General features: G+C 43.1%; 1 protein-coding gene across 5 annotated transcripts in view; it reads right to left on the reverse strand.

Moving 5' to 3' along the window:
- Positions 1-4,533, reverse strand: part of NKAP (NFKB activating protein) — a 45,874-nt gene extending 41,341 nt beyond the window's left edge. For all 5 annotated transcript variants that reach the window (XM_032330027.1, XM_032330026.1, XM_032330025.1 and 2 more), the window contains exons 1-2: positions 4,009-4,533; positions 1,278-1,358 (exon numbers count right to left, since the gene is read on the reverse strand). In XM_032330027.1, the coding sequence (XP_032185918.1) occupies positions 1,278-1,358; positions 4,009-4,394 (467 nt within the window). In that variant the 5' untranslated portion in view covers positions 4,395-4,533. The remainder of the gene's footprint in view (positions 1-1,277; positions 1,359-4,008) is intronic.
- Positions 4,534-21,421: the final 16,888 nt, after the last annotated feature.

Here is a 21,421-nt window from a genome sequence, read left to right on the forward strand (position 1 = left end):
CATTCTAAAGTAGAAATTATTCCAAAAATGCAAGGATAATTCAATATCCACAAATCTATCAATGTGGATATACCACATTAACAAAATAAAGGATAAAAATTCTAGGATCATCTTAATAGATGCAGAAACAGCATTTGACAAAATTCAACATCCAAAGAAGATATAAACTCTCAACAAAGTGAATATAGAGAAAATATACCTTAACTTAAGAAAGGCTATTTATGACAAACCCATAGCTAATATCACACTCAACAGTAAAAAGCTGAAAGTTTTACCCTAAGATCAGGAACAAGACAAGGATGCCTATTCTCGCCACTTTTATTCAACACACTACTGAAGTCCTAGCTACAAGACAAGAAAAATAAAAGGCATCCAAACTGGTAAAGAAGTAAAACGGTCACTATTTGCAAATGATATATATATAAGAAAACCCTAGTCTACCATCCATATTGTTTGTCAATTGTACCTCAAAAAAAAAAATCCCTCTGTAAGGCTAACTAATGTGACATGTATTCTACTATTAGTTTGAGAAAAAACAATTCAAAATAATAAAAATGTATTTGTCTTAATACTGTACCCTTCCAGGAATAGGAAATTAGTACCAACATGAATTACAATTTAAAAAGAACAATTAAGGGGTGCCTGGGTGGCACCCAGTTGGTTAAGTGGCTGCCTTTGGTTCAGGTCATGATCCCAGGATCCCAGGGTTCTGGGATCGAGCCCTGTGTCGGGCCCTCTGCTCAGTGGGGAGCCTGCTTCTCCCTCTACCTGCCGTTCTGACTACTTGTGCTCTCTCTCTGTTAAATAAATAAATAAAATCCTTAAAAGTAAGTATCTTTTGAAAGAACAATTAATGTTAAAATCCACTAGCAACATGTTTTATTATTTATTTTTAAAGGGTTTTATTTATTCATTTGATGCAGAGAGAGAAAGACAGCGAAAGAGGGAACACAAGCAGGAGGAGCAGGAGAGGGAGAAGCAGGCTTCCCGATGAGCGGGGAGCCCCATGCAGGGCTCGATCCCAGCACCCGGGGATCATGACCTGAGTCATAAGACAGCCACTTAATGACTGAGCCACCCAGGCACCCCTAGCAACATGTTTTAATCGTTAGGAATGTTCAGTGTTTTTAAAATTCTAAGGGGTAGAATGGCACAAATCACAAAAAGAAGAGAAAATGTGAGCTGTACTTAAATGTTCATTTAACAAAAATTTTGACCAACAGTCTTTGGATTTAAACAAATGTTACATTTTTATGAAGTATTTTTTAATCACTTACTCTGGTTCTGGATTCTTTGGAGAAAGTCCCCATACTTCAGGAGCTCCCAGTTCTCCAATTCTTTCTCTTTCACTTAATCTCCTAGAAGATATAGGCATATAAATTGTAACTCCATGGCTAAACTGTTTTCCAAATATATAATCAATTCAAAGGAGTCCAGTTAAGTCTTATTTTCCTTTTTTAAAAGTTAAATTAGTAAGTTAATACTCATTATAATTTGATGATCTTAGTACAGACTACAGGCAACCTGAGGCCAGGCCAGAAATACAGCTTAAAAAGCCATCAAGAGCATCTCTTCTGCCTCCTGTATGACACAGTTCTTAATTGTTCATTTCATCTTCTGCAATATGTGACACAAACAGTTCTGTATTTGGAAATAAATTCCTTTACACACATTTATGAGAGTAAAGAGCAGCCTCTCCTTTTGATTTAGTCAAACCCGTTTTCAGAAACTCCGGAATACAGAAAATAAAAATTAAGCATTAGAAATAGAAAATAGAGAGAGGTCTGAAAATGAAAGAAAAGTTTTGTCCTCAATGAGATACAGGGTTTGTTTTCTCTGTTTTCCCTTTAGTTCCTTTTTTGGAAAAGGACTATATACTCTATCTACTCTCGGAGGACAGGAAAAATTTATGTTTGTGATTTTTAAAAATTTTGCTCACAAAATACAAAAAAAGAAGGCTCAATTCCTCAAAGTTTAGCTGCTTTTATTCCATTTGTTTAAACACACACACACCAAACCCTTACAAAATAAATTGGTTTGATTGCTTGAATATACAATTTTTTACTTCTTTATTCAGGAGAAAAGATATTATAATCATGCAGAATTAGACTCCGGTTTCCCACCTGAAGAGCCTGAAAGGGTTATACTTACCACCCAACTTGGAATCCATATGCAGGGGAAAGAATGACAGGCTGTAAAAACAGTTAAGTTCTCATCCCTGCTGCCACCAGCTTCATCTGCACTGTCTTTTTTTTAATGTTTTGTTAGTCACCATACCATATTCATCTGCACTCTTAAGATAAATTATTCACCTTCTAAATGTACAAATGCAAATTTCATCCAAGAAGTTTTGACACCTTTTTGATGAGGATTGTCTAGTAGGATGCTGGTTGCTTAGGAGGTAAATGTCTGAAAAATTCAATTTGGAGAGGTAGGTCTCCAACCTAACTCAGTTTTTTTATTGTTTCTGCTTCTATTCAGGAAGCCTAATGGCTAACACTCAAGTACTGTTCCAGGAACTAAATCATCACAACACTAAAAGCCTTGGCGCCAACTTTATCCCTTTTTAAGTGTTTACAAAATAAAGCTCAGAGAAGTTCAGAAACTTGCTCAGGGTCACACAACCATCAGGCAGCAAAGCATGATTTCAAACTCAAGGCAGTCCAATTCTGGAGCCTGTCCTCTTCATCACTATCCTTTATTCCCATTCTTGGAAAAAAAGATTTATGGAAGCCCCTCAATGCCTGTGATACTCTTAAATTTCTTTTCTAACACAGGGGACATGTAGGGGCGCCTGGGTGACTCAGGTGGTTAAGCTTCTGCCTTCTAAGGTCATGATCCTAGGGTCCTGGTATGGAGCTCCTTGCTCAGAGGGGAGCCTGCTTCTCCCTTTCCCTCTGCCTGCTGCTCCTTCTCCCTCTGCTTGTACTCTCTCTCTGTCAAATAAATAAGTAAAATCTTTTTTAAAAAAAGAAAGAAAGAAAAGATTAAAAAAAATCTTTTTAAAAAAAGATTTTATTTATTTGACAGAGAGAGAGATCACAAGTAGGCAGAAAGGCAGGCAGAGAGAGAGGGGAGAAGCAGGCTTTCCACGGAGCAAGGACCAGATGTGGGGCTCAATCCCAGAACCCTGAGATCACGACCTGAGCAGAAGGCAGAGGCTCAACCCACTGAGCCACCCAGGCGCCCCAACAAATAAAATCTTTAAAAAAAAGAGAGGACATGTAAAGCCCCTAGTACAATGCGTGATAGAATTTAACACTCAATAAGCATTAGATATTAAAACTTACATGGCAATAATTATAACCCTTTTCCTTTCTCCTCTTTAAACTACCCACTTTTCCACTCCAATACTCATTTCCGAGAGTGAATATCATTTTTCACCGTCGAATTAAGACCATTTAACAAGGCCTTTTTTCAATGTAGCTTAATCAACAGTTTGGCAGATCACTTTTCCCGCGCCCAATCATCTGGTCTCAGAGGGTTTTCTCTCCTCGGATTTAAACTCTTCCTCTCCAACTTTCCCGACTCGCCCCACAACATTTCCACCGTGCACATTCTATGACCTCAAATCCGTCCAATCATTCAGCAAGCAACGGTGGCACGCCTACCAAGTGCTAGGCACTGCTAATTTTGTGATCAATAAAACAGGTCTCTTCTTAGCCACGAGCTCAACGGAGTGCAAAATAAAAGCGCGCTTCCAAATAATAAAGACACAAGCGAGCGGGTACTATAATTCGGGCAGGTCTGAGGCTCCCGACAGAACCGCTACAAGCCAGGAGGCAGAAGTAATAGCGGAGACACCGGAGCACGGTAAGAAGGGGCCCGAGGACGAGCGACAACCCAAGGGGAGAAAGGGGCGGAAAAAGGCGTGTTTTTCTGGAGGGCGGGGGGGGGGGGGGCTGAAGGGATGGATAGAAAGGGGCGCTGGGCAGAGGGCGAAAAGCGAAAGTCCGACTGCGAAGTCGCGTGGGCTCCCGCAAGAGAAAGTGCGCCCGCCTCACTCACTTCTGCCGCAGGCTCTCCTCCCTCTCCTTGTCCAGAAGGCTGGGCCACGGCTTGTCGCTCCCGTAGGGGCGCGAGTAGCCGCCATAATACGCGGTCGAGGAGGCTGAAGCGAAGGTGCTGCCCCGCTGCGCCGAGGGCCGCTCCCGGGAGCGGGACCGCGAGCGGGAACGGTAGGACTGGTTTCGCGAGCCCTGACCGAAGCTGCCCAGCTGATGGCTGAGACCATTCCGAGAGCAAGAGTGCGAGCGAGATCTCGAGCGCGAGCGACGGCCCCGCGGGGAGCGGGCGGATCGGCTGGGCTTAGGGCTCCTGGACGAACTGCGACGCTTGCCCCCGGAGCCCGAGGCCGATCCCTCAGGGCTGCGCGAACCCGACACAGGGGCCATTGCGGCCGCTGGGTCCCCTAAACCGCTAGAGAAGGGGGCGTTCTCGCGAGCCTAGGAAGATCTCGGTCGGTTCGCGTCTCTAAGCCGCCGTCGCGCCACCGCCCGAACCCCAGGAAACCTTGGTAACAGTTCCGGGTACGTCGGCAAATCCCTTCCCCGGACCTAGGTGGTCCTGCCCACGGGACGGGGATGTGTGTATCGGTGTAAAGAAGTCCGTGGGGCAACCGGATCCACTCACCCTTCCGGTCCCGAGTGAGGCTGCTCAAATCTCAAATGGATTTAGAGAGCGTGTTTTTTATCCTCGAGTTGAAATACCTGAAGAGAAGGGCGATAGGCTACAGGAGACATTTCACTGAGCGGCCTTGTGAATAACAAAGTCAACGTAAATAAATATATCTGTGTGTAGGAGTACACCCACCTCCCCACACACAATTTTTTCTTTTTCTTTTCTTTTTTAAAGATTTTTATTTATTTGAGAGAGCGCACCAGCACGAGCGGGTGGGGGGAATGGGGCGGGGGTGTGCAGAGGCAGAGGAAAAAGCAGGCTCCCCGCTCAGCTAGGAGCTGGAGGTGGGGCTCTAACCCAGGACCTGGGGATCATGATCTGAGCCTAGGCAGTCGCTTAAGGGGGCCACCCAGGCGTTCCCACACTTTTTTCTTTCTACTCTTAAACAAAATAAGGAGGGTTTATCGAAATTGGTGGTGAGCTATATGATGTCTAAGCCCCATTTTGCTCAGTTAGCTTAGAGGGCACAAATTCTTTGTTAATAATTTGAGCCTGATATGCTACAGTAAAGTTCGCAGCGGAGAGAAAACTGCTTATTTATTCCCCAGAAATTCATCACCACTAATATGCACCAGCAAAAGGAATTTGTAACCCCCTTCTTGACTGGCCCCTTAAACTAGTACTATCATATGCTAGCTCAGCAATACATGGTTAATAGTTATTCTGTTCATTTTATACTACTTTTATTTTATTATTTAAAGATTTTATTTATTTATTTGACAGAGAGAGACACAGTGAGAGAAGGAACACAAGCAGGGGGAGTGGGAGAGGGAGAAGCAGACTTCCCACTGAGCAGGGAGCCCCATGTGGGGCTGGATTCCAGGACCCTGGGATCAGGATCTGAGCCTAAAGTAGCTGCTTAAGTACTGAGCCACCCAGGCGCTCCTTATACCGCTTTTAAATGAAAGAACATCTGAACACTAATTCTATTGACTTTAATTTTTGAAGGTACAATGAGTGTGCTACGGAAATTCAGAATCCAGTCTACTAGGAGCTAGATGGCCTTATGGGCCTTTCCTTGTAAGAAGTAACTTATCAGACCATGAAAACTAATGCTGCCAATTATTGGAAATCTCCTTTTTTAGAAGTTAAGGGAAAGATGCTAACAGAATCTAAATAGGAAAAGCGGACAGCACTATTGGATATCTTCTATGTAAAAACAATTGATGATGGGATGAGGGCCAAGGACTGAATTGAGTAGGAGAAATTATATGATTTGGGATGGGGATTTGCAGAAATTTCTAATAAGAAATTAATCTAATTACCTAATCTAATTAATTGATTAAATTAATCTAATAAATAATTAATCTAATAAGTTTTGGATGGGGGTGCCTGGGTGACTCAGTCGATTAAGCATCTGCCTTCAGCTGAAGTCATGATCCCGGTGTCCTGTGATCAGCCACTCTTCTAGCTCGGGGCACAGTGGAGAGCTGCTTCTCCTTCTCGTTTGCCAGTATCTCTGCTTGTGTTCTCTCTCTCTCTCTGTCAAATAAATAAATAATAAAATCTTAAAAAAAAAAAAGAAGTAAGTTTTGGATGGAAAACCTACACCTAACTTTTGTGACACTAGGCTGTACACTTTCACACCTACTGCCCACAAAAGCCAGTTTGGCAACAGCACTTGGTATACCTGCCCAACGGCTGGTAGGCATGCACTTTAGTTCCAATGACAAAACCCATACCCCAGCACCTCTGGTCGGGATGATACTAAAAAATAACAAAAAAAGTTTTTTAAAAATAACCCGTTTAGCGTGAAGTGTGAAGCCATCTGGTCCTGGACTTTTGTTCATTGGGAGTTTTTTGACTAGGGATTCAATTTCATTATTAGTAATTGGCCTGTTCAGATTGTCTGTTTATTCATGATTCAGTCTTGGAAGAGTGTATGTTTCTAGGAATTTATACATTTCTTCCAGATTGTGCAATTTGTTGACATATAATTTTTTGTAGTGCTCTCTTACAGTCCTTTGTGTTTCTGTGGTGTCACTGGTAAGTTCACTTTCATTTCTGATTTGATTCACCTGAGTCCCCTCTCTTTTTTTCTTGTTGAGTCTGGCTAAAGGTTTATCAATTTTGTTTATCTTTTCAAAGAACCAGCTCTTGATTTCACTGCCTTTCCTATTGCTGTTTTAGTCTCTATTTCATTTAATTCTGCTCTGATCTTTATTATTTCTTTCCTTCTATTAACTTCAGGCTTTGTTTGTTCTTATTCTAGTTCCTTTAGGTACAAGCCTATTTATTTGAGGTTTTTGTTCCTTGAGGTAGGTTTGTATTGCTATAAACTTCCCTCTTAAAACTTCCTTTGCTATGTTCCAAAGTTATCTATCTATCCCTCTGACAGAGACAGCGCAGACGGGGAGTGGCAGGCAGAGGGAGAAGCAGGCTCCCCACCGAGCAGGGAGCCCAATGCGGGGTTCCATCCCAAGACCCCAGGACCACAGCCCGAGCAAAGGCAGATCTTAACCGACTGAGCTACCCAGGCAGCCCTTTATTTTTAAATTTTTCCTTTTTTTCCCCAAAGATTTTTAATGTCATTTTTTCACTCAAAGTATTTTTTATTTCCTTTGACCATGCTTTTGCCCTAAAGAAAGTTCCTACAGATGTCTGCCTCTCCAGCACATACCCTAAAATTTGTCAATAAATCCTCACATAAGGCACAGGTGCTTTTCAAACTGTTGCCTCTGTGCTGGGTCTGGGTTTAGGCACCAGGCCTTTAGTAGTAGAGCCTCAGTTTTCTACAGCCCTCTGGCTCCCCTGGAGTTATGGCCCTCTGATTTTCAAAGCCAGACATTACATAGGGTCATCTTCCTGGTTCAGGTCCCCAGGGCTGGAGGTGCCTGGATGATGGAGGAGCTCTGCACCTATGATAGCCTCCCGCTTGTGGGTCACTGTCGTGGGGGTGTGGGTCCTGAGCACACTGCATCTCTGTTCCTCCTTCCCTTCTTGATGCCACTTTTTCTTTATATCTTTAGATGAGCAAAAGTTGATCGGCTGGCCTTCGGGTTGTTCTCAGAGAGTGTGACTCTCTATGTAATTGCAGCCTTGCTGTGTCCGTGGGGGGAGCTGAGTTCAGGATTTCCCTATTCTGCCATCTGGATTCCCCATCCAGGGGCACACATTTTTAATTCTAATGAAGTCCAAGTTCTTAGTTCTTCTTTCATGGATTGTGCTGTTGGCGGTGTATATATATATTTTTAAGATTTATGTATTTATTTCAGAAAGAGAGACGGAGAGCGAGAGTCTGGGGTGTCGGGGGTGGAGGGGCAGTGGGAGAGGGAGAGAGAAACTTTAGCAGACTCCTCACGCTGAGCATGGAGATGCCCGTTTGAGGTCAGAGACAGCGCAAATGGCGAGTGGCAGGCAGAGGGAGAAGCAGGCTCCCCACCGAGCAGGGAGCCCAATGCGGGGTTCCATCCCAAGACCCCTGTTGGTGTTGTATTTAGAAATCCTTTGCCGGGGGCATCTAGGTGGCTCAGCCGGGTAAGGTCAGACTCTTGGTTTCGGCTCAGGTCATGATCCCAGGCTCCTGGGATCGAGCCCCGCATAGGGCTTCTTTTTCAGCGGGGAGCCAGCTTCTCCCTCTCCCATTCCCCCTGCTTGTGTTCCCTCTCTCGTGTCTCTCTCTGTCAAATAAAAAAAATAAAATATTTAGAAATAAATAACTAAATTTTACATTTCAGTTGCTCACTGCTGGTATACAAGAAAGTGACTGACCTTTGCAGAGTAGCCTGTGCCCTGCAATTTTGCTATATAACCATTTATGCATTCCAGGAAGATTTGTTTGGTTGTTTTCTGTTTTTAAACAATTCTTTGGGAATTTCTACATAAACAATCATGTCATCTGTGAATAAAGACTGTTTTATTTCTACCTTCCCCATCCACATACCTTTTTTACTATGTCTTACTGCATTAGCTAGGACTTCCAGTATGATGTTTAATAGAAGTAGTAAGAGAGGACATCCCTGCTTTCTTCCTGATTGTAGTAGGGTAAAAGCATCTAATTTCTCACCACTAAATATGTTAATAACCGTAGGTTTTTCATAGATGTCATTTATCATGTTGAGGACCTTCCTTTATATTCCAAGTTTGCTAAGTGTTTTTTTCTTTTTTTAAAGTTTTTTATTTATTTGACTGAGAGAGAGAGAGAGCACACGCACAAGCAGGGAGAGAGATGGGCAGAGGGAGAGGGAGAAGCAGGCTCCCTGAGGGGCAGGAAACCCAATGTGGGGCTGGATCCCAGGACCCTGGGATCATGACCTGAGCCAAAGGTAGTCATTTTACCAACTGAGCCACTCAGGAGCTCCTTGCTGAGGGTTTTTAATATGAATTGGTGTTGGATTTTGTCAAATGCTTTTTCTATATCTGATGATATGATCATATCAGTCTTTAGGGATTGTTGATGTGATGGATTACATTAATTGACTTTTTGGGTGTGACCTAGCCTTGCATACCAGAGATAAATCCTAGCTGCTCATAGTATATAATTCTTTTCAGACATTGTTGGATTTGATCTGCTAATATTTGGTTGAGGATTTTTGCATCCATATTCATGAGAGGTATTGCTCTTTGGTTTGCCTTTTTTATAATGTGTTGTCTGGATTTAGTATTAGGGTAATGCTGACCTCAAAGAATAAGTTAGGAAGCATTCCCTTGCTTCTATTTTCTAAACCAGATTTAGAGAAGTCATATCATTTCTTCATTAAATTCTTGGTAGAATTCCCCCAGTGAACCCATTTGTGCCTGGTGCTTTCTGTCTTGGAAGGTTATTAATTATTGATTCAATTTTAAAATAGATTTAGGCCTATTCATATAGTCTATTTCTCTTTCTATGAGTATTGTTAGATTGTTTTTCAAAGAATTGGCCTTTTGTTCCAGGTTATCAAATTTGTGGCCACAGAGTTGTTCATAATATTCTTTTATTATTCTTTTAATGTCAACAGAATCAGAAATGACATCCCCCTTTCATTTTTGATGGTAGCAATGTGTGTCTTCTCTCTTTGTCACCTTGGCTAGCCTGAATAGATACCTATCACTTTTATCAATATTTTCAAATACCCAAGTCTTGGTTTCATTGATTTTTCTCTACTGTTTTCTTGTTTTCAGTTTCATTGATTTTTGCTTTGATTTTTATTATCTTTTCTTTTGCTTACTTGGATTTAATTTGCTTTTCTTTCTCTAGGTTCCTAAGATGGAAACTTAGATTATTAATATTATTATTTTTTAAGATTTTATTTATTTATTTGACAGAGAGAGAGAGAGGGAACACAAGTGGAGGGAGTGGGAGAGGGAGACTCTGGCTTCCCGCTGAGCAGGGAGCCCAATGCGGGGGATTGATCCCAGGACTCTGGGATCATGACCAGAGCCAAAGGCAGACGCTTTAACGACTGAGCCACCCAGGCGCCCTGGAAACTTAGATTATTAATTATAGATTTTCCTTCTTTTCCATTTTTGACTCACGTATTTTGACACTGTGTTGTTAAGCGTGTATACATTAAGGATTAGTGTCTTCTGGAAAACTGAGGCTTTTGCTGTTACATAATGCCCCTCATTATCGCTGATAATTTTCCTTGCTCTGAAGCATGCTTTGTCACAGATACTCCAGCTTTCTTTTGCTTAGTGTTAGCATGGTATATCTTTCTGAATATCTTTACCTTTAAGCTATCTGTGTCTTTATCTTTATTTTTTTTTTAAAGATTTTATTTATTTATTTGACAGAGAGAGAGATTACAAGTAGGCAGAGAGGCAGGCAGAGAGAGAGAGGAGGAAGCAGGCTCCCTGCCGAGCAGAGAGCCCGATGCGGGACTCGATCCCAGGACCCTGAGATCATGACCTGAGCCGAAGGCAGCGGCTTAACCCACTGAGCCACCCAGGCGCCCTTTATCTTTATTTTTTAAAGATTTATTTATTTATTAGAGAGAGAGAGAGAGCACAAGTAGGAGGGCAGAGGGGAGAGAGAATGTCAAGTGTACTCTGCACAGAGTGTGGAGCCTGACTCCGGGCTCCATCTCACCACCCAAGGGGTCACCACCTGAGCTGAGACAAAGAGTTGGGCACTTAACTGCATCACTTGGGCGCCCCTGCATCCATTTATTTATTTATTTATTTATTTATTTGAGATCGTATTGGTTTATTTGAGAGAGAGAGAGAGAGAGCTCACAAGCAGGGGGAGCAACAGAGGGAGAGGGAGAAGTAGCCTCCCAGCCAAGCAGGGAGCCCAACATGGGGCTTGATCCCAGGACCCTGAGCCCAAGACAGACACTTAACTGATTGAGCCACAAGGCACCCTGTATCTTTATATTTAAAGTTGGTTTCTGGGGTGCCTGGTTGGCTCAGTCAGAGGAGGGTGTAACTCTCGATCTCAGGATTGCGAGTTCAAGCCCCATGTTAGGTGTAGAAATTACTTAAAAATAAAATCTTTGAAAAATAAAAAAAAATAAAAATAAAAATAAAAAATAAAAATAAAGTAGTTTTCTTGTAGGTGATATATAGTTGGTGTTTATTTATTTATTTCAAGATTTTATTTATTTATTTGACAAAGAGAAAGACACAGCGAGAGGGGGCAGAGAGAGAGGGAGAAGCAGGTCTCCCGCTGAGCAGGAAGCCCAATGTGGGGCTCAATCCCAGGACCCTGGGATCATGACCTGAGCCGAAGACAGATGCTTAACAACTGAGCCACCCAGGGGCCCCTTATTTATTTATTTTTATCCAAACTTACAATCTGTATCTTTTAATTGGCGTTTTTAGACTATTCACATTTAAAATTATTATTGGTATATTCTGATGAATATCTACCATTTTTGTAATCGTTTTCTATTTTTTGTCATTGTTCTTAGTTTCTCCTTTGTCTTCCACTCTTTTTCTGCCTTCTCTGGTTTTAATTGAACTTTTTATTATGATTCAGTTTTCTCTCCTCTCTTAACATATCAGTAACACTTGGAAATTTTTTTTAGGGGCTGCCCTAGAATTGGCAAAGTACGTTTACGACAAATAAGTCCACTTTCAAATAACACTAGATCATTTCACTGGTAGCACAAGTACCTTACGCACAGTAGACCCAGTTCCTATCTTCTGTCTTTCATAACAGTGCTGTCATTCGTTTCACTTATCCATATACTATAATCACTGAATACATTTTTGCTATTACTATTTTGAATAAACCATTATCTGTTAGATCAAATAGGACTATTATAAATAGGGGCACCTGGGTGGCTCAGTAGGTTAAGCATTTGACTCTTGGTATTGGCTCAGGTCATGATCCCAGGGTCTCTGCTCAGCAGGGAGTCTGCTTCTCCCTCTCTCTCTGCCCCTCCTTCTCTCTAAAAATAGATAAGCAAATATTTAGAAAAAAGAGTATTATGAATAAAATATCTCATCTTACCTTCACTTATTATTTCTCTAATACTTTTCCTTTCTTTATGCAAACTGAGTTTCTGACTTATATTATTTTCCTTGTCTCTAAGCATTTCTTGCAAAGCAGGTATATTGGTGACACATTTAAAAGTTTTATTTGTCCAAGAAAGTCTTTATTTCTCTACACTTTTGAGGGATAATTTTGATGGATACAGAATTCTAGGTTAGTGATATTTTCCCTCCAATGCTTTAAATATTTCACTTCACTCTTCTTGCTTGCATATTTCCTGAAGAGAAGTCTGATATGATTCTTACCTGTTCCTGTATAGGAACAAGTTTTTTTTTTTTCCCCAATTTGGCTTATTTCAAAATTTTTCTCCTTGTCTTTGATTTCCTCCACTTTGAATATGATAAGGCCAAGTATAGGTTTTTTTGTTATTTATACTGCTCGATGTTCTTTGAACTTCCTTGATGTGTTGCTTGGCGTCTGCCATTAATTTGGAAAAATTCTCTGCCAGTATTACTCTTTTATTTTTTTTTTGGAGGTTAAAAAATTTTTTTGAGTATGGTTGACACACAATGTTGTATTAGTTCTAAGTGTACAGCATAGTGGTTCGGTGCAATCCCTATCAAAATACCAATAGCGGGGTGCCTGGGGAGCTCAGTCAGTTGAGCATCTGACTCTTGGTTTTGGCTCAGGTCATGATCCTAGGGTTGTAAGATCAAGCCCTAAGTTGGGCTCTGCACTGGGCAGGGAGGCTGCTTAATATTCCCTCTCTCTCCTTCTCCCTCTGCCCCTCTCCCCTGCTTATGCTCTTTCTCTCTCTCTCAAAAGAAAAAAAAAATAGCAACAGCATTTTTCACAAAGCTAGAACAAATAATACTGCAATTTGTATGGAACCACAGAAGATTCCCAGTAGCCAAAAGCGATCTTGAGAAAGAAAAACAAAGCTGGAGGTATCTGGAACAGAACAGAGAGCCCAGAAGTAAACCCATGCTTATATGGTCAATTAATCTATGCCAAAGGAGGGGCGCCTGGGGGGCTCAGTCAATTATGTCTCCAACTCTTGATTTGGGCTCAGGTCATGATCTCACAATTGTGAGATTGAGCCCCAAGTCAGGCTCTGTACTGGAGTGTGGAGCCTGCTTAGAATCGTCTCTCCGAAAAAAAAAAATCTATGCCAAAGGAGACAAGAATATACAATAGGGAAAATGGTCTCTTTAATAAATTGAGTATGGAAAACTAGACAGCAATGTGCAAAAGAATGATAGGTGTAGAGTTACATAACTTATTTTTTTTAAAAAAAGGCAATTTTCAGGGGCGCTTGGGTGGCTTAGTTGGTGAAGTGTCTTCCTTCAGCTCAGGTCATAATCCGGAGGTCCTGGGATAGAGCCCTGCATCTGGCTTCCTGCTCAGCGGGGAGCCTGCTTCTCCCTTCTCTCTCTCCATCAGCCCTTCTCCCCCAACTCATGTTCTCTCTCGCTCACTCTTTTCTCTCTCTCTCTCTCTCAAATAAATAAATAAATAACCTTTTTTTAAAAAAAGGCCTTTTTCAGTTCTGTCACAGTGTTTTTGATTTTTAGTATTTCCTTTTGATTCTTTCTTAGTGTTTTTATCTCCTGGCTTATATTATTCATCTGTTCTAACATGTGTCCACTTTTTTCAGGAAAGCCTTTAGCGTATTAACCATAGTTATTTTAATCCCAGATCACATAATTCCAAGATTTCTGCCATATTTGAGTCTGCTTGAGAATGCTTTGTCTCTTCAGAATTTTTTTTTTTTCGGTTTTTAGCATACCTTACACTTTTTTGTTGAAAGCCACACATGATGTATTGGATAAAAGAATTGGATAGTTTTCAGGAGGAGGTTTTCTGTTTATCTGGCTGGGAATGAGGCTGTGTTCACTGTTGGCTGTAGGTTTCAGAGGCTAAAATGTCCTTTGGTGGTGTTGGTTTTGTCTCCACTGTCTTGTTTGAGTTTTCCTAAACACTTGTCCTTAGACGGGGTAAGAGGCTTACAGTTCCTTTAGCTGTATCCCACTGTTATTGTAATGGAGCACTATTGATTTTTTGGTGGTAGGTTAGGTGTATAGTCCTACGATTAGATCTCTGTCTTTTAGGCAGCCTGTGTCCCTAGGCTGGGGCCGTTACAGTGCTTCCCAGCTTCCCATGCTTTCCTTTAGCTGAAACAGGAAGGCTAGAGGGGACCAGAGCTGGGTATTACCTGTCCCCCCACCCCAACTAGGCTTTGGGAAAACCCACGTCTCTGAAGCTCCGGTTAGTTCCCTTTCAGGGCAGGCCTTGGTTGAGAAAAAGAGAGCGCTTTAGACATGTTTTAAAACATCTTTCCCCTTGGGCACCTGGGTGGCTCAGTCGGTTAAGCATCTGCCTTTGGCTCAGGTTATGATCCCAAGGCCCTGGGATTGAGCCCTGCATCACGTTCCCTGCTCAGATAGGAGTCTGCTTCTCCCTCTGCCTCTGCCTTTCTCTGCCACCCCCCCCCCCACCTGTGTTATCTCTCTCTCTCAAAATAAATAAATAAGTAATATCCTTAAAATATTTTCCCTCTTGGGGCTCCTGGGTGTCTTAGTCGTTAAGTGTCTGCTTTCAGCTCAGGTTTTGATCCCAGAATCCTGGGATCAAGCCCCGCATCAGGCTCCTTGCTCAGCAGGAAACCTGCTTCTCCCTCTCCCACCCCCCACCCCCCCACCCCCGCTTGTGTTCGGTCTCTTGCTGTGTCTCTCTCTGTCAAACAAATAAATAAAATCTTTAAAATATTTTCCCTCTCTCTCAGCTATAAGCAAGAGTGGATATTTCTCCAATTTTTACAGTGATAGCTCCTCTGAACCCTTCCCCTGCCAGAGTATTAACTCCTCAAGGTTGTCCATACTGAGCTTCTCAAATTTGCCAATTACAGTTTAATGTGTCCCAGCTCATACCGGCTCCAGCTGCTTGAACTCACTCTGTCTTTCAAATAAATAAATAAGATCTTTTAAAAAATAAAGTGGGTACAGAAAAGAAAGGTATGTGGCTTGGAAGAGCCACATGATATGATAGGACTGGTTCTCTGTGGGTGCCAGCCTTTTACTGCCAGGCCAATGAATATTTGTCTCACTTGCCAAATTAAGAAATCCCATGAGAGAGGTCCACAAAGGTAGAGGAGAATATGCTTGCTAAGAAAGATGATCTGGGGGGCGCCTGGGTGGCTCAGTGGGCTAAGCCTCTGCCTTTGGCTCAGGTCATGGTCTCAGGGTCCTGGGATTGAGCCCCGCATCGGGCTCTCTGCTCCGCGGTGAGCCTGCTTCCCCCTCTCTCTGCCTGCCTCTCTGCCTACTTGTGATGTCTCTCTCTCTCTCTCTGTCAAATAAATAAATAAAATCTTAAAAAAAAAAAAGAAAGATGATCTGGCTAAGGTAAGGATTAGCTCTCACTGGAACACCTTATTGCTTTGGCTTAATGGGAGGAGGGAGTGTAAGGAAAGTCTCAGAGGAATCCCCAAACAAAAGTAATAGCACATGGCATTCCTAGGACCAGGGGTGTGTTACCATAGCAACTGACTCCTGAGGTGTCCACTCAAGGTTTTGAGAACCCCAGTCTTCATCCTGGGCTATAGCAAGTCATTTCGCCTTACCTACTAGGAAAGGCCATGAAGGACTCTGTTTTAGCTCCATTATTCCACGTCTGGGATCCCAACCCTCCCTAGAAATGTCACATCAGCACCAAATGACTGCATGCTAGGCCAGTCCATGCATGGGGTGCTCAGAGTGAACCCAGTGATAAGCACAGCACCCCATGATCAGAACTCTGGCAAGGGCGCATGCGCTCTCTCTCTCTCCCGGACAAATAAATAAAATAAAATAAAATTTAATTTAATTTAAAAAGAACTCTGGAAAATGGGGACACCTGGGTGACTTAGATTGTTAAGCATCTGGTTCTTGATTTCAGCTCAGGTCATGATCTCAGGGTCGTAGGATCAAGCCCTGTGTCAGGCTCCCCACTCAGCACAGAGTCTGCTGGAGAAGCTCTCTCTCCCTCTGCCCCACCTCCCACTATCTCTCTTTTTCCTCTCTCAAATAAATAAATCAATCTTAAAAAAAAACCTCTGGCAGATGTATTTCTGTTCTTTTTAAGAAAACTCAGAATAAACCCTGTTCCCCGACTTTGTATACAACTGCAGTAACTCTTCTCTTCATTGAAAAACTTACTTTTCACACTTATCTCGAGGGAGACTTTGTTTGACGTGAAACAACTTTAGAAAGAAAGAGCCAGAATTTTTATACTACTGTAAAATGCTGAAATGACTGCACTCCTCCTGAGATCGTGTTTATAACTTATCAGCCAAAACTAACATCCCAGAGAGTGGGAAAGGTACTCATTCCTCTTCGAGGCCGTCTGAGCATAAAACAAGAAATGTTGGTAGCGTCTCAGACTAGACCCGAGTGTGAAGTGCAGGATATGAGCTGAGGACTGTTGGGCCTTCAGTCTCAGCGTGGCAAGGCCACGTGTTTGACTAAAATTGTTTCTTTCTCAGAATCTTCTGGTGAGGATGACAGTGGGCATGCACAGGTGCATTCCAGAACGTTCCTCTCAGTCTGGGGCCTGGGGGTAGCATTAACCTCCTCTCTGCAGATGGCACACATGACAAGCAACTGCTTTGCTGACATCTGACACCCACACATGTGAAGGGAAGAGGAAAAGGAGTGGACAACACAGCACAAAGCTCATGCTTTCCCAGAATGAACCAGAGCCTCTCTTTCCATTGGGAACGTATGGTCTCTGTGAAATCGGTCTTTCATTAACCCCAGTGAGAGGAAATCTTGAGGTAGTGAAGGTCCCTTCACTTGGCAACCACTTCATAGCAGGACCTTGGTGGTCATGATTCCCCCCTTTTTTTGAAAAAAGATTTGATTTACTTGACACAGGGAGAGAGGTAGTGAGAGAGCACAAGCAGCCACTTTTAACTAAAAACTCCCTTAAAGAAGCCTTGCCCTGCTCCAGCCGGCTCAAGGCCAAGTTTGTACTGAGAAGAATGCTTTTTAAAAAGCAGGCATGGGGGACTTGGGTGACTCAGCCGGCTGAGCGTCCCCATCTCCGTTTCAGCTCAGGTCACGATCTCAGGGTCCTGGGATCCAGCCCTACATCGGGCTCCCTCTCCATCTGCCCCTCCCTCCCCCTACTCCTGCACATGTGCAGGAGCTCTAAATAAATAAATAAATAAATAAATAAATAAATAAATAAACTCCCATCCAGGGGCACCTGGGTGGCTCAGTCGTTAAGCATCTGTCTTCAGCTCAGGTCATGATTCCAGAGTCCTGGGATTGAGCCCCGCAGCAGGGAGCCTGCTTCTCTCTCTCAGCAACTCCCCACCGCATGCTCTCTTTCTCTGTCTCTCTCAAATAAATAAATAAAGTCTTAAAAAATAATCTGTATGCTATTAAAGCCATTTGATGCACAGACACAAACATGCTGAGAATCTCCCTCTTTACTGAAACATACAAAAATGTGCCCTACTCAAAAATGGGTTGGGGGTGCTGGGTGGCTCAGCCGGTTAAGCATCTGATTCTTGGTTTTAGCACAGATTCTTGAGGTCAGGAGACCGAGCCCGTGTTGGGCTCCATGCCCAGTGTGGAGCCTGCCCGGGATTCTGTCTCTCCATCTCCCTCTGCTCTTCCAGCTTGCATACGCACACTCTCTCTTGCTCTTTCTCAAATAAATAAATAAATCTTTAAAGAAAACAGCAATGCACTGACTTTGTTCCTTTATTCACTCATTTAACAGGCATTTGAGGTACTCTCAACGCTGGGCTATGCACAATTAGAATCTGGCAGAAAAATACTTTGGAAAAACTGTCACGGAGACCGTACCTTAGTAAAGAGGGACTACAACATGCTGCTGCTGATGGGGGCCCATTCCAGGCCAAAGGGAGACCAGGACAGAGGAGAAAAGGACAGCATAGGCTGCCCAGGCGACAGTGGGTCCAGAAAAACCCATTTCCAGGTGGGCTCCAGAACAAGGAGGCATTACAGAGTCTATCCAAGATCATGCCCACAAGGTGGCCCCATGTGATGGGGGGCCATATTTCTGTATATTAATGCCCTCTGACATCTCCACTTGACCCTTCTATTCTTAAACCAAACCTTCAATCAGAGGGGGAAAAAAGACTGGTTTAGTATATTGAGAAATTACTTTCATAATTTAAAAACCCTGGGGTGCCCGGCTGACTCAGTCAGAGGAGCATGTGACTCTTGATCTTGGGATTGGGGATCATGAATTTGAGCCCCACAATGGGTATAGAGATTACTAAAAAATAATAAAAATAAACTTAAAAACCCCATAGGGGCACCCTGGTGGCTCAGTTGTTTAGCGTCTGCCTTTGGCTCAGGTCATGATCCCAGGGTCCTAGGATTAATTCCTGCATCCGACTCCTTGCTCATCGGGGAGCCTGCTTCTCCCTCTCCCTCTGCCACCGTGCATGCTCTCTCTCTCTCTCTCTCTCTCAAATAAAATCTTTAAAACAAAACAAAACAAAAGAGGGGCACCTGGGTGGCTCAGTTGGTTAAGCATCTGCCTTTGGCTTGGGTCATGATCCAGGGTACTGGGATCGAGTTGGGCTCCTTGCTCAGTAAGGATCCTGCTTTTCCTTCTCCCTCTGCCTGCTGCTCCCCCTGCTTGTGCGCGCACGCTCTCTCTCTCTCTGTCAAATAAATAAATGAAATCTTCAAAAAAAAAAAAAAAAGAAAGAAAAACAACAACAAAAAGACAAACCCACAATATACAACTCTTTATGCCATTGAGATATTAAACTCCGGAGGGAAGCTAATTTCTTTTTATCAGTAAAATATCTTAGGAAAGTTACCACTGCAGCCCCTTCCCTTCGGTTTACCCTTAGTGAGTATCTACTATGTGCTAAGCTTTCGGCTAGACTTCCTGCTTTATCTCTCTCTTCCCACCTTTAATATTCTTTAATGGTTTTTCCAGCTCTTGGATGTGGGTCCAGCTGATGAATGACACCTGGTACGTGCTGCTGCTAAGCCTGGTAACAAGACAAAAAAATGTCGGTATCTTGACAGCAGTTCACCAGGGACCCGCTGCCCCTGCCCCCGACTCTCTAGGGACAGTGTTACCCTGGTTGTGGGGGAAGCTGGTGAAAACTTCTGGAGTCGAAAGTAAATATTCAATAGGAGCAGATTGGATTTTTAAACAGGTTTCCCTCCAAGGTATCTAAGGGGTTATTCATCCTCTGAAACCTCTTTTGAGAGTTAAAAAGATGATCTGACAAGGAAGGTCTGGGCATTGTGGCTTCTTACTAGAACAGAAGAGTTGCTGATGCCCTGAATACTGCCTTGATATTTTAGCCTGTAGAGTTAAGGACAATTTAGATAAACTGGGTCTAAATTCACTAAACCTCAATACTGCCAGATCTGAATCCCAATTCCATGACTGCTCTCTTACACATACCATGGGACAAAGCTAACTCATCCTGCATTTTGGTTTTCATCCGTACTCTCTCTTTTTTTAAAGACTTTATTTATTTGACACAGAGAGATCACAAGTAGGCAGAGAGGCAGGCCAGGGGGTGGTAGTAGCAGGCTCACTGCTGAGCAGAGAGTCCCATGCGGGGCTCGATCCTGGGACCCTGAGATCATGACCTGAGCTGAAGGCAGAGGCTTAACCCACTGAGCCACCCAGGCGCCCCTCATCTGTACTCTCTTAATATAACTTACGAGTTTCTCTGGTCTCAACTGGTAATCTTTTGACCTACAAATCAGACATCACTGCCTGAACAAATGAAAAAGTATCTTAAAGATTTTATTTATTTATTTGACAGAAATCACAAGTAGACAGAGAGGCAGGCAGAGAGAGAGGGGAAAACAGGCTTCCCGCTGAGCAGAGAGCCTGATGTGGGGCTCAGTCCCAGGACCCTGAGACCATGACCCAAGCCGAAGGCAGAGGCTTAACCCACTGAGCCACCCAGGCACCCCTGAAAAAGTATTTTATATTGACATATGCAAGACTCTGGCCTAAATTGAAAGCCTCTCTACCAAAACCAAATTTCATAAAACCCACCTCTTCAAAATAGTACTGTCAAAAAAATATATCCTTGGGGTTAGAAATTCCATGAGAATATTCACTCCCAGTTTGATGTGTGCCGTATCTGCAAGGCTATGTTTGTACGCAATTCTTTTCTAACATTTTCACCCTGCTTAGCTCAGTTGAAACTTTTTTCAAAATTGTTCTTATTTCCCGTTTTAGCACCAAAAGAAAATTGTTCTCATTTGCTTCCATTTTTAGACAAATGTCCAGTTTCCTCCAACCCTCCACTATAAAGTGAGTATTTTAAGCAATGTTTTCAGGCTGACACATTAAAGTATTTCAGAAAATTAAAAGGTAGGGCTACCACTGTCTACAGTGCTTTACCCAGACTAAAACAACAACAGGAGAACTAGGCACTCAGACTTTAAAAGCTTTCTCCCTGTGGGGCACCTGTGTGGCTCAGTCAGTTAAGAGTCTATTGGTTGGTTGAATCTTGGTTTCCACTCAGGTCGTGAACTCAGGGTTGTGAGATGGAGCCCCGCATTGGGCTACAAACTCAGCCGGGAGTCCGCTTGAGATTCTCTCTCACTCTCCCCCTCTGCTCCTCCTTTGGTTCGGGTGCTTGCTCAAATACATAAAGTCTTTACAGGCGCCTGGCTGGTTTGGTCGGTTGGGCGTCTGCCTTTGGCTCCCGTCATGATCCTGGGATCATGGCTCCCATGATCCTCATCCTCATCCCTAGATGAGCCCCACGGCGGGCTCCCTGCTCAGCGGGGTGTCTGCTTCTCCCTCTGTCCTTTACCCCTCTCGTGCTCTCTCTCAAAATGAATAAATAAAATCTATTTAAAAATGAAGTCTTTTAGGGGCGCCTGGGTGACTCAGGGGTTTAAGCCTCTGCCTTCTTCTCAGTCATGGTCTCAGGGTCCTGGGGTCGAGCCCCGTGTCGTCAGGCTCTCTGCTCAGCGGGGAGCCTGCTTCCCTTCCTCTCCCTCTGCTTGCCTCTCTGCCTACTTGTGATCTCTCTCTCTGTCAACTAAATAAATAAAATCTTTAAAAAAAAGTTTAAATAGGGACGCCTGGGTGGCTCAGTTGGTTAAGCAGCTGCCTTCGGCTCAGGTCATGATCCCGGCGTCCTGGGATCGAGTCCCACATCGGGCTCCTTGCTCCGCAGGGAGCCTGCTTCTCCCTCTGACTCTGCCTGCCACTCTCTCTGCCTGTGCTTGCTCTCTCTCTCTCTCTCTGACAAATAAATAAAATCTTAAAAAAAAAATAAATAAATAAAATAAAAATAAAAAAAAGTTTAAATAAAAAGAAGTCTTTTAAAAAAACAGGAAATAAAGCTATCGCCCTGCATCAGTC

This window comes from Mustela erminea, chromosome X, assembly GCF_009829155.1.
Source record: "Mustela erminea isolate mMusErm1 chromosome X, mMusErm1.Pri, whole genome shotgun sequence".
Taxonomy (NCBI): Eukaryota; Metazoa; Chordata; class Mammalia; order Carnivora; family Mustelidae; genus Mustela; species Mustela erminea.